We start from the raw sequence: 13,016 nt of genomic DNA, 5'->3' as shown, positions 1-13,016 counted from the left end.
ATCTTTGACCGTAGTCAATCCTTTGACCATTAAAAGAACTCTTTGACCATAATTAACACATATAAAACTCTTTAATTATGATCAAATAAATGGTCAACTATACTTTGACTTAGGATATTTACATTGTGGTGACACTGGACGCACTTTTCTCTGATCTTTTTTGGTGCTGGAAGACACTCCCAGGCAGCTCCCTCCTACCAGAGTTTGCTGTCCGCTTCTCATCCTACTTCTGGAGCTGTTGGCTGAATTCTCATCTTCCCTTTCTACTCTTTGCTACAGCTATTCTTACTGAGTTTCTGCTAGGTTGGATGCCCTGCCATTGGCCTGGGAGAGGATTGGGGCACTGGTTGTGATACTCTCTTCCTGAGGGTGCAGTGGTTGGCCTTGAGCTCGGTAATGGCTTGGAAATGGGTAATGCATTGCTTGGCATGCTGTCAGATTGGTCTACTTGTGAATATGCATGTCCACTGAAAGGAACCAAAGTAATAGCACTGGGAGTTGGTCACTAGCACAGCCATGGGTTGGCGTTGTACTGGGTTGCACCTGCAGGTGAGCTCTTGAAGGGAGTCCCTTTGTATTTTGAGCTAACCAGATTAATTAAATACCGCAAGGGGCGTCAAGTGTTGGGGCCAACATGTGTCACTCTCTATGTTTTTGAGTAGGGGCATTCTAGCCTCCATTGTCTTGAATGGTTCCATGATGCTGTGCAGTGGAGTTCTATGCTTTGAGTTTTGTTTGTGAACAAAGGCAATCATTTAAGTTGGCTGTATTTTCATCTTTGTGAGATAGTAGAGACAGATACACTGCCCTTAGTGTTCTAAAGGCCGGTTACATTATCTGTTGCTTTGGACGTGATGACGACCTCATCCTCATCTCCTTGACTCATTTTGTTCTAAGCCAATTGACTGACAGAATGCAAAATTCTACATAGATTTGGTATGTGTGAGACTTTTGTTAATACCTTACCCTCACCGGTACTTATTATGAAGGGAATGCTCCCAATGCCTTTGATTGGGCAGCTTCAATTGTCCCCCACAGTAAGGGATGATCCAGGTCTAACAACAGCCATGTTCTTGAACCATTGCTTTGTCTTTGACATGCTTTGAGGCTCTATTGTTGGCATATCAATCATCTCCTCCATGTCATTGCAAGTGATGAGAAATTCTAAGAGAGTTCCTGATGTTGGCGGCTTCTGATTTGGTCCCTCCTTTGACTTGTCTGATTTTTTCTTTTTCTAATCCACTTTGTTTTGCGGGGGCATTTTTTTTCAAAGTGTCCTAACTTGTCGCAGTAGAAGCACGTCATCTTATTCTTTGAATCTCCTCACTTGTCTGCTTTGGAGTCTCGATCCGATTGTGGCTTACACTTGGTTTTTCCCTTCGTAAGAAAGGCTTTGTCACTAGATTTGTCAAACTTCCTTTGGAATATGAAAGGTCACCTCCACATCTGTAAGCCCCCATATGAGGAGAGCTGGTGGGGGGGGGGGGGGGGGGGTGAACCTAGGGTTTGAGGGAGTGCCACATGGGCAGCATCCTGGCTGCTATGTGGGCACCATTCAGACAAGGAGAGAGAGAAGGGGCTGCCACATGGGCAGCACCTCACTGCAATTATGGCGTCAACACATGCGCAGCATGCCAGGGCTGTACACAGGCCTCGAGCATGAGCCAAGAGGCGATGGAAATGGCAACACAAGGCAAGGACAGTCTGGGGAAGATGGTGAGGGCTATGGGCAGGTAAGAGGCTTGCAATAGGCCTTGGATCTGAGGCAGAAGGGACCCGGCCAGGGGTGCAAAGCCATGTGGCAAGCGGAGCCAGCAACAGCACAAGAGGGCCAGTTAAAGGCCCTTATATAGGGCAGGGCTGTACTTGGGCCTGGAGAACGAGCCAAGAGGCGATGGAAATGGGAACACAAGGCAGGGACAGTCCGGGGAAGATGGTGAGGGCTATGGGCAGGTAAGAGGCTTGCAATAGGCCTTGGATTTGAGGCAGAAGGGACCCTGAGGGGTATCATGATGGGGCTTTGGTACTGTGTTAGAAATTTCAAGTGCTGAATCATGTACTTGTGCACAGCCAATAATGACGACCAACTCTCTCCAATATATGCTCAACAATACCTTAATTGTGAACCCGCATACAACAATGAATCACAGAAGATATCCACAAAATACTCAGTTTATAGTCACCACAAGAGTGGCAGAAATACTTTAGGATGAACTTTGAAGCCACAAACATCCAGCAGATTGCAGCGCAAAATACTGTCTGAAAGGACTGAACAAAATTGAAGTATGTAAGCAAAAGGAAGGGCACCCTATTTCTGCTCCTGCATGCCTTACAGTGAATTCCACCAACCAGACAGGCCAACCCGGTCTGTGTTTAACCAGCAGGTCTATCTGCCAACCTGTTTGCTGCTGCTCCAGGCCTCCAGGCGTATAAATAGGCGCCTACCTGTTTGCTGCTGCTCCAGGCCTCCAGGCATATAAATACGTGCCTACCTGTTTGCTGCTGTACTACAGCACCCGCCCTTATCTGCAGCCTCTACACCATTTGGAGCCACTTCTACAGCCTTCAGTGCGCAGCCAGAGCTCCATGCTGCAGTCCGTACCCAGCAAGAATCTTTCTCAGGTAACCTCCTGCCCTATCCCAGGTTCAGTGTACCCTATGTCAGTACAGCAAGAATAGTTCTCAGGTAACCTCCTACCCTATCCCAGGTTCACTGTACTCATTATGTCCTAAGCTCTTTTCAAAGATTTAGAAACCCCTTGTTGAGAAAGCAGGCAAGCAAAAAAGAAATATACTACGGTTATCCCAGTAGCAAGGTACTATGAGAGAGAGAGAAAGAAAGAAAGAAAGAAAGAAAGAAAGAAGTTTTATTAAAGTCTTTGGAAGACCGATGGGTCTATGAGACTATGAGAAACCTGATACAAACAAGCTGAAAGGGTGGAGCTATAAAACAAGCATCAACACCCACGCTACATGCTACATAGCCATAAGTACATCAATATCAACGTAGAGTCATAGCATAGCATAAATATGACCCTGCCCATCATCACTATCAGCAAATGTCATTAGAGTACAAAGCAAATGGAGAGAGAGAGAGAGAGAGAGAGAGAGAGAGAGAGAGAGAGAATGCCTTGAGTTATATGCACTTTGAAATTGTTAACATTGATAAGTTTTGTACAGGAGCAGAAAAAAATCATCAAAGGTTTAAAGGGGAATGTGGTGAAGGTAGCCTGTGATCAATATGGGAGTGTGGTAGGTCATATCTTTAACTTGAAAGTGTGGCCAGAAAATTACATAGATTGTTAGCGTGCTTATGGGTGACATACCTTTGGTATCAAATGATGTAGGAATTGATATATGTTTAGTTGTGGTGATTGCATCAAGCGTCTTCTTATTTGCTAGAGGAAGAGGGGCACCACTTGAGACTGAATTTGCTACATTGATTTTGCAACTTTATTAGCAACGCAAAGGCCTTATCACTACCTTTGAGGGTGAATAGTGATCAACATAATAATCAGCATCTAAACTTCTAAAGCATCTACAGGCAGCACGTTTCTTCTATTGGTAGGTTAAAAGGATCACAAGCACGCCTTTTGCTCCACATTTGTCTAAAGGGGTCCTCATCTGTTGCAAAAAGAAACCCACGTAAACACTTTGGGGGCATTATCACTTTGGATGATTTGATTGACTCAGTTAAACTTGGTTGGTATAATCAATGAGACCTTTGACATCATCTTTTATTGATTCGAATAGATTTATGAGAAAAGAGTTCCTAACTATTAAAGACTTGGGCCTTAACCACTGCCATGGTCACTGGTCCTAGGTTTCAATGGTCAATCAGTGAAGAATTTTACATGTCTAATAGCTAATACGCTCGTGGTTTTGGCATTTTTGTCATGCATTGACAAAGATTTGGACTGGTCAATCGGGGCTGATTTGACCGACATCAAATTTTCATGTGAGGAAGGAGATTGATTTGATTCTAGGATCCTCACCATGGATTAAGGATAGTTATTTGTTTTGGAAAAGCTTATGTGATACCCAAGTTTTCAAGAAGATTGCAAAGGTTTTTTTGGCAGAGCCGTTTTACTTGCCCCTCAAAGCTCCCGATTGGTCCATGAGTTCGTTTTTGGCTTAGGCACAGGGGTGCCCCTTTGCAGCCTGCCCAGGGTCCCCTCCCCCCAATATAAACCACCCCCCCCCCCCCCCCCCCCCCCTCTCGCTATCCTCTTCACCTCCGCCTTCTTCGGTTCTCTCCTTGTTCTCTCCACTGCTGCCCCCCCTTCGCTGCCACTACCACAGCAACGCTGGGGATCAACCTCAACTCCCTCGGCTGCCTCACCAATCACTAAGTCTTTGCTACTATAGAGGGCCCCCGGCTAGAGTGCATCTTTCTTATCTGATTGACAATCTTCCTCCTCACAGGGTCAAGGCATGACACCCCTTGGGCAACGCACGAGTCTCCCCCTTTCTCTTAGACTCTAGGGCCAAAGCCCATCCTTGACAATCCCTTCATCTTTCTCATCTGATTCACAATCTTCCTCCTCACAGGGTCAGGGCATGACACCCCTTGGGCAACACACGAGTCTCCCCCTTTCTCTTAGACTCTAGGGCCAAAGCCCACCCTTGACAATCTCTTCAATAGGACTTTTGGCAGCTGGGGCCCTAGAACTATCTTGACATTCGAGATGACTTCTTGCTTGCACTAGAGGTGTCAGTTTTCATCTTGCTGTCTCAGAAAGGGGGTTCCGTTGCTATAGTTGGAAGCCTGTCTCGTCCTTTTTGGGGCTTTGACTTTGCTTCTATAGGGAGTAGTAGTGGACTCTCTTACTCTTCGATTTGATGATGAGGTATCATATGTTTACGATGATGGAGGAGTGGTTGGGGCAGCAGTGGAAGGAGCTGTGGATCATGCATGGACACATGACTACTATTTAGCTAGCTCTCTCCCATGGTTGGTGAAGCTTGGGCCTTGCAGCGCGGCAATGGGCTTAGGTTTAGAGGAGTAGTTCAAGGGGTCGCACATTGGCAGCTAAACAGGTGTGGCAGTCGGCTAGACTTGGATACTTTCTTTCTGATGCAATTGGGCACTCAAGGTAGGCATAGAGTCAGTCATGCCTCTGGTGCGTCACCGCACGGACAAAGACTATTCACCTTTCAAGCGTCCTCCAAAAAATCAAAAGTCTACGATTGTTACATAGGCTTCTAGGCATAGGATGGCCTTGTTCTTCACCCCCCCTTCCCATGAATTGGGCGATGGTGAGCCGGAATGTGCGTGGCCTTCATGATCATGCACAATATCAGCCACAACAACTGATACTTCATCACGAGTTGCTGCTGTCTTTTGTGACAAAGTGTGCCTGTCAACTCTAATGCATAGTATCTATCATCCTCAAAGATGACCTGAAAGTCTCTTCTTGTGAAAGAGGACACAAAGCAAATTCTTCTTTATCCCAGGGACAGATAAAGCATCTTGGATGCAGAGGTTGGAGCCATCCGTGGCTGTATGCATAATCTCTCCAATTCCTACTGGATAAGAAGAATTATTGGCACACAAGACTCTCTTGCTGGTAGGTGCACTAGATAACATGTGAAACAATGCTTTGCGTGAAGTAATATGGTGGGATGAATTGCTATTGAAATACCGTGTTTCTGCTGCCTCATCCACACTGAAAGTGCGTGCTTCCCAAGAGGTATGGAAGTAAAAAGTACCCAATCATGCTCACCATAGTTGGCTGAAGTATCATCTTTTCTTGCATCATGAGCTGAACTTGAAAACTGCCATACCGTGATTCGTTTTTTTTTCTTTGCAAGTCTCTTTGGACATTCACCGAATTGATGACCCGGCTTTTTAGAGTAATGGCATCTACTTTCTTTAAAGTCTTTGCGGCATCCTTTTTGCCCTTCCCACTTGCATGTCAAGAAGCATTACAAGAACTATGTCTGGGGCCATGTTTGGGCTGATATTTCTTCTTGTCCTTACCCTTGGCTGAAAATGCTTGCTCCCCACTATGAGGATGTTATGACATATTTTTTCTAGTCTGCCGCTCTTGCAATAAGAGTGCTACAAACTCTTGAAAAGTGAGAGGATTTGAATTTCCCCTCATCGAGAGTGTGAGTGACATGTGAAAAGAAAGATACGACTCTGGTAAGGAGTTAAATGTAGTGGAAATAAGCTATGCATCTGGAATAAGCTTATTGATATTCAAGAGTTGCTTAGTGGCATGTTCCTGCATAGAGTCCCTTCATTCTTATGCACCCATCATGTCAGCTTCCTCTTCACTATACTAGCCTTATCTCTCTTATCACGGGAGTAGCACCCTGATTTTTCCTCCCAGCCTATTCTGCCAAGACTTCCAAGCAAGAGAGAGATCTGTCGTCAAAATCACGTAAATCCCATCCTTTTCTTCTCTCACTAGCCTTAGCAGACCCCAAATCCCTAGATAGATCTAGATGCCACATGTCATCCATATAGGGCCTTCCTAATGCAACATTTCACCCCTCTCTTGGGATGCATTTAATTCCTTGCCCCTAGGCACAATCTTTGCACTAGGCCCTTGGTCTCAGATCTATCTAGTCTGGTGCTATCAGCCCTCACCTAGGACCTTGACATTAATCCCTCCCGATCATTTACATAAAGCGCAAACACATATATTACAAAAATAGATCCTATAAGGGAAATGTCGACTGATTCTTCCGAGGTCATGCTACCTCGGCTAGAGCGTAACATTCCTTCCCTCTTCAGACATCAGCGTCCTCGATGATAAAGTCTGGGAACACTCTCCGCAACTGATATACGAATTCCCAAGTAGCTTCGGATAGAGGCTGACCATGCCATGCAACCAACACCGTGGGTATCTTCCGATTTCGTATTTGCATTGTTCCTCGGTCCAGGATTCTTGTTGGTTTGCGCCTTGCAATATCCTCTTATCTCCTGAAACAAAACCACACCTTCGATTAGTTAGTCACCAGTATGTAAAAATTTCTTTAAACGTGAAACATGAAAAACCGGGTGCACCTTACACCCCTGTGGCAATTCTAATTTATAGGCTACACTGCCTATTCTCTTTAGAATTAACCACGGCCCACAGTATCGAGGTGATAACTTAGCACACTCTCCTGAAGTCAACGACTTCGAGTGCGAAGGAATTCTGAGAAAAACTTTTTCTCCTTCTTCAAATACTCTTATAGACCGACTTTCATCCGCATACACCTTGGCTCTATCCATAGCCTGGCGGATATTAGCTCTCGCAAGTGCTAGCATCTCCCGCATCTGAACTACAAAGTTCGCGGCACTAGGCACTTTCTGAGGTACTCCAACTATAGTTGGATTAGCTGGTCTATAACCATAGTTCAGTTCAAACGGACTGAACCCAGTAGATGAATGTTTCCTATCATTGTAGGCAAACTCCAACAATGGCAACCACTTGTCCCATGTATGTTGCCTCAATGACACATATGCCCTCAGCATATCCTCTAAAGTCTGGTTGACTCTCTCCGTCTGACCATCCGTCTCAGGATGATCCCCACTACTCATTCCCAACTCAGTCCTTAGTGTCTCAAATACCGCTGTCCAAAAGTGACCGGTAAACCTGACATCTCTGTCTGACAATATGGATCTAGGCAATCCATGCAGACGAAATATATGTCTAATAAACAAATCCGCTACTTGCGGGGCACTAACAGACTCTCTAGTCGGAATGAAGTGAGCCATCTTGGTTAGACGATCAACCACCACAAGGATAGAATTATACCCTCCTTGCGTTGCAGGTAGTCCTACAATAAAATCCATGGAAATGCTCTCCCACTTACTTAGTGGTATTTCCAAGGGCTGTAAAAGTCCGGGTGGCTTCACCCGCTCGGCCTTACTTACCTGACACGAGAAACACCGTGTCACATATTCATGAATATGCTTTTTCATCTTTGGCCAAAAGAAATCTCGCTTCACGAGATCATATGTCTTCTCGACACCTGGATGTCCCGCACATGGGCTATCATGGCATTGTCGAATGACTCTCTGCCTGAGATCATTCTGACCAGGTACTACAACCTTGCCATTTCTAACTAGCATACCATCCCTTATGGTATATCTTGCATAAGTTTGGCCTTTTCTGGATGCCAGGTCATCCTTTTCATTTTCCCCGGGTTTTAACACATGAGCCTTAGGCCATAAGCTCTGGACAAACTCGTCCACCTTCTGAGTTTCTCTGATCTCGGTCATTAGAGCACTCTCTAATACCGTGAAACTCAGGTTGTGCATAATGCTAGACAACGCATCAGCTACCTTATTGTCTTTTCCTCTTCGGTACCGAATCGTTAAATTAAACTCCTGCATGAGCTCTGCCCACCTAGCTTGGCGGCCCCTCAAGTCAGGCTGTTTACAGAAATGTTTCAGAGTATCATGATCCACATCCACATAAAACTCTGAACCATACAGATAATGCCTCCATGTTTTCAAAGCATGGATAACAGCATACAACTCCAATTCATGAGTTGGCCAATTCCTTTGAGAGGGAGAAAGCTTCTTGCTTTCAAAGGCTACTGGCCTTCCCTCTTGAAGGAGGACTGCTCCTACCGCAATGCCACTTGCATCGGTTTCTAGGAACAACGGTTTCTGGGGATCAACTATTTTTAACACCGGTCCTGAGACCACAGCTTGTTTTATGGTGTTAAAACTTTTCTGTTGATTCTGTCCCCAAATAAAAGGTACTTTATTTGAGGTCAGATCAGTCAATGGCGATACTATTTCGGAATATCCTTTGATATGCCTTCTATAAAACTGGACAAATCCCAAGAATGATCGCAACGCGGTCAGACTCTGAGGGATTGGCCAAGTTAGTATCGCAGCCACTTTCTTCGGATCCATTTCTACCCCCTGTGGAGTAATTATGAACCCTAAGTACTCAAGCCTAACCATACACAGTATAGTTTTCTTTTTATTCACGTAAAGACTGGCTTTCCTCAAAGTACTGAACACTATCCTTAAGTGTTCACAATGCTCAGTAACACTTTTACTGAATATCAAGATATCGTCAATAAAATGTACTACGAACTTTCCGATATACGGACGTAGTAAATCGTTCATAAGCATGACGAAGGTCGCTGGAGCATTGGTAAGTCCGAAGGGCATTACCAAAAACTCATAATGACCAAACCTGCTTCTAAAAGCGGTTTTATGCACATCCTCGGCTCTAATCCGGATCTGATGATAGCCGCACTTAAGATCTATCTTGCTGAAAATCACGGCTCCATGTAATGCATCTAGCAAATCATCAATCCGAGCCATCGGATACCTGTGCTTAACAGTGATATTATTTAATGCTCTGTAATCTATACAGAGGCGAAACGTATCATCCTTTTTCCTCTTTAATATCATTGGTGAAGCAAAAGGCGAGAAACTTGGTTGAATCTGCCCCAACTTGAGGTATTCTTCCAGTTGCCTACGCACCTCCGCTTCTTCAGTAAAACTCATTCTATAGGGAGGTCTATTTACAGGTTCTGCCCCCGGGATTAGTTCAATCTTATGCTGAACTTTCCGCTCTGGAGGTAACCCATAAGGTAGTTCATCCCTAAAACATTCAGAGAACTCCTCTGTTATAAGATTAGCCAGCTTGGCCATCTCACCACTTTGCGTAACATCAGTGCTAGTCGAAGAATCATTCACCGACTCTACCGATGCAACTCTACCGATGCGGTGCAAAGGTACAAAAACTCTACTTGAGCCTTTCTGATTTCCATCACGGAAACCAACGGTCCCTGAGGTATATCTCTTTCACCTCGCAAGACATAAAGCACATCATTCATCTTGAATTGATATACGTGCTTTTTCCAATCAATGGCTGGATTCTTCCTAGAATGCCACGCCATTCCCAGGGCTATATCCGCATGAGCAAGCTTGGTTATTTCAAAATCAAGCTTCTCAGCATAGTCCTGAATCCGAAGCTCTAACTGGGTAACCCTTTGGTCCCATACTTCAGTTGAACTTCCATCGGCCATCCTGACTGTATACGCATAGTCAGATGGACTTGTCTTTAATTTCAGCCTCTTCACGAGCTTGGAGTTAACCACATTGTGAGTTGACGCTGAGTCAAACAACACAATGACATCATGACTGGCCACTTGCCCTTTCATTTTGATTAACTCCGTATCATTGAAGGCTGTATACCCCGTTGCTGCGGGCTTAGATAGGATGTTATCGGTGCACTCGTCACTAACTTAGTAACAGACACACAGAACAAACAAGGTACTAACCTCTGAGAAGATCCTGCTAGCTGAATCTGCATCTCTTCCGCTCTGGGACTTCCCTGCATCTCCACGTCGCACTCTGAGATCACCATCTCAGCCATCCGACGATCTTTATTACGTGGACAATCTCTCCACTGATGAGGTTGAAGGCAACCAAAGCATAAGCCTTCTCTCCTCGCTTTTTCCCTTTGTTCTGGGTTCAAGGGAGACTTAGACCAAGCCCGGGCTGCCATTGGAGTTACTTTCCTTTTCACTCCAATGGTGGTACTTGGTTTAGGAGTTTCAGCCGGTCTCGCCTGCTTGGCTTGACCACTCGGCTGCGAACCACTCCCTCTACTAGCCCACTTCTTCTTAAACCCAGATTTCTTCGGATACCCATACTGGGTTCCGACCTGTGCAAACCCACTTGGCTTGCTGCCCTTGGCATCCTCGTAGTTCAGGGCTATAGCTATTGCATCATCTAGCGTGTTCGCGTGTACTTAGCCCGAACTTCCATTTTTATTCGATCATTCAATCCAAATATGAAATCTTTCACTTGGATTGATTGAGGTAGGGGTTCGTCAACCTTCATTACACTCTCTCGAAACTTATCAGTGTATTCTGCCACTGATAAATTTCTCTGACGAAGGTTCCTATATTGATCCCAAGCTCGGGATGCCTCGTCAGGAGGTAAGAAGTGTTTCCTGAACTCTCTTTTAAACCCCTCCCAGGTAGTGGATGCTATGCCATCTTTTTGTTGTTTAATCCACCACCGATCCGCAGCCTCACTAAACATATGGGTGGCCTCGCGGATCTTTTTGATGTCATTTCTTATCTCACAAATGGCGAACGCCTCGTCCCATTTGTGTAACCAGGTCTCAATGACATCGGAGCTACGGTCGTTCATCCGACCATAATACTTTTCCGGTCTGTAATTGGCAATATTTGGCACTTTAGCCTTCCTAGGCTCGACCGTATGGACAGTAGACTCCAGTTCCATTGGAGCCTTTCCCTTCTCTTCTCGAGAAGGTCTGGCAGACATACTCTGTAGCACTCTCCTAAGTTCAGATTGCCCTGCGTTGGCTTGTAATTGCTGCGCTAACAACTGTTGCAAGGCATCTTCCAGCAATGCAATCCTGCCAGATAAAGTGTGAGCTACTGGGCGCGATCCCTGCTGGGTCGGCCGGACTCCTGATTCACCAGGGTCCCTCCTGGAAGCCCCTTCTTCTGCTTCCATTTGTTCAGTAGGTGTTTTGGTTTGGGGCTTAAAAAAAAAAAAAAAAAAAAAAAACACCCCTAGAACACTGTAATCACAAGCGGACACAATTCAGGGTACTGATACTCTGAACACAATTCCCTATACTAGGGAATTCCTGCAATCCCACATTCACACTGATCAAGCATTTAATACAGGCATATATCACAGATGGCGCTTTTCCCTATACTAGGGAAATTCCTGCAGTCTAATTCTAACTGTGCACACAGGCATCTGCTCAAGCATAATTTGTTCTTGCTATAGCATCATAAACTGCGACCTCTGCTAAAACCACAAAAGTCTAACTGCTTCCGACAAAATAGGAATAACGAAAACCAAAAAGGGAAAATAGATAAAGTGCTCCCTGAAATTCGAATCCCGTAGCTTGCAGCCTGCACGTACGGCCTGCTCTCAGCTCTCACCAGTCATCCGTACTCTGACTTCTACCAACGACCACCGAACGCTGTTCGCCTCACGCCAGCTCTATCAGTCAGTCCTCCACCATCGGGTGGAGCCCAACATTATGTATGGCACTCCCGAAACACCACCCGTGGCCCAGCAAGGCCTTGTGACTAACCAGTAGGAAGAGTCACTTGGAACCCTCTCCAACCGAGACACAAGTGACGAGCGGCAAAGTCCGCAATGAAATATGCCTCCACGTCACCAACCTGTGCATCGACAGTTTTGGCCAAGCCCCCGGATGACGTGCATACCAGGTTCTTCACGAGCTCACGCGACCTTCAGATGGATCCCTGCTCACGCGACGGGCCAACGCTGATCCTTGGGCAATTGTCAAACATCCAGCTTGTGAGCTCTTGCATGCGCCATCAGCCGGTTACTGCTCGTCGACCAGTCAGCCTTCAATTTCGCCGCTCACGGGCCGCTGCATCCAATCGGTGTCTCCCCTCGGACTCTTCATATGGATCGCGTAAGGAACTGGATCGAAGCTTACGATCCCGGACTAGCGTCGATTCGTTTCTTTCTTACCGCTGACTAGCGTCGATTCGTTTCTTTCTTACGCTCTGCGACGCGTTCGTCCATTCTCTCATTCCAACCTTCTGCTCTGATACCAACTGTCAGCTTCCTCTTCACTATACTAGCCTTATCTCTCTTATCACGGGAGTAGCACCCTGATTTTTCCTCCCAGCCTATTCTGCCAAGACTTCCAAGCAAGAGAGAGATCTGTCGTCAAAATCACGTAAATCCCATCCTTTTCTTCTCTCACTAGCCTTAGCAGACCCCAAATCCCTAGATAGATCTAGATGCCACATGTCATCCATATAGGGCCTTCCTAATGCAACATTTCACCCCTCTCTTGGGATGCATTTAATTCCTTGCCCCTAGGCACAATCTTTGCACTAGGCCCTTGGTCTCAGATCTATCTAGTCTGGTGCTATCAGCCCTCACCTAGGACCTTGACATTAATCCCTCCCGATCATTTACATAAAGCGCAAACACATATATTACAAAAATAGATCCTATAAGGGAAATGTCGACTGATTCTTCCGAGGTCATGCTACCTCGGCTAGAGCGTAAC

General features: G+C 45.7%; 1 protein-coding gene across 3 annotated transcripts in view; it reads left to right on the top strand.

Annotated features, from left to right (window-relative positions):
• Positions 1-13,016, top strand: part of PUM24 (pumilio 24) — a 78,824-nt gene that overhangs the window by 45,090 nt on the left and 20,718 nt on the right. For 2 of the 3 annotated variants that reach the window (XM_087401959.1, XM_087401955.1), the window contains exon 10: positions 3,181-3,252. In XM_087401959.1, the coding sequence (XP_087258085.1) occupies positions 3,181-3,252 (72 nt within the window). The remainder of the gene's footprint in view (positions 1-3,180; positions 3,253-13,016) is intronic. The other variant, XM_087401956.1, reaches the window with a different exon arrangement.

The sequence above is a fragment of the Dipteris shenzhenensis genome, chromosome 30 (genome assembly GCF_047967505.1).
Source record: "Dipteris shenzhenensis isolate YYH24624 ecotype China chromosome 30, Dip_SZ_1.0, whole genome shotgun sequence".
In the NCBI taxonomy this organism is placed as follows: domain Eukaryota; kingdom Viridiplantae; phylum Streptophyta; class Polypodiopsida; order Gleicheniales; family Dipteridaceae; genus Dipteris; species Dipteris shenzhenensis.
Note: the sequence above shows the minus strand (reverse complement) of the source record. Positions and strands in the feature narration are given on the sequence as shown.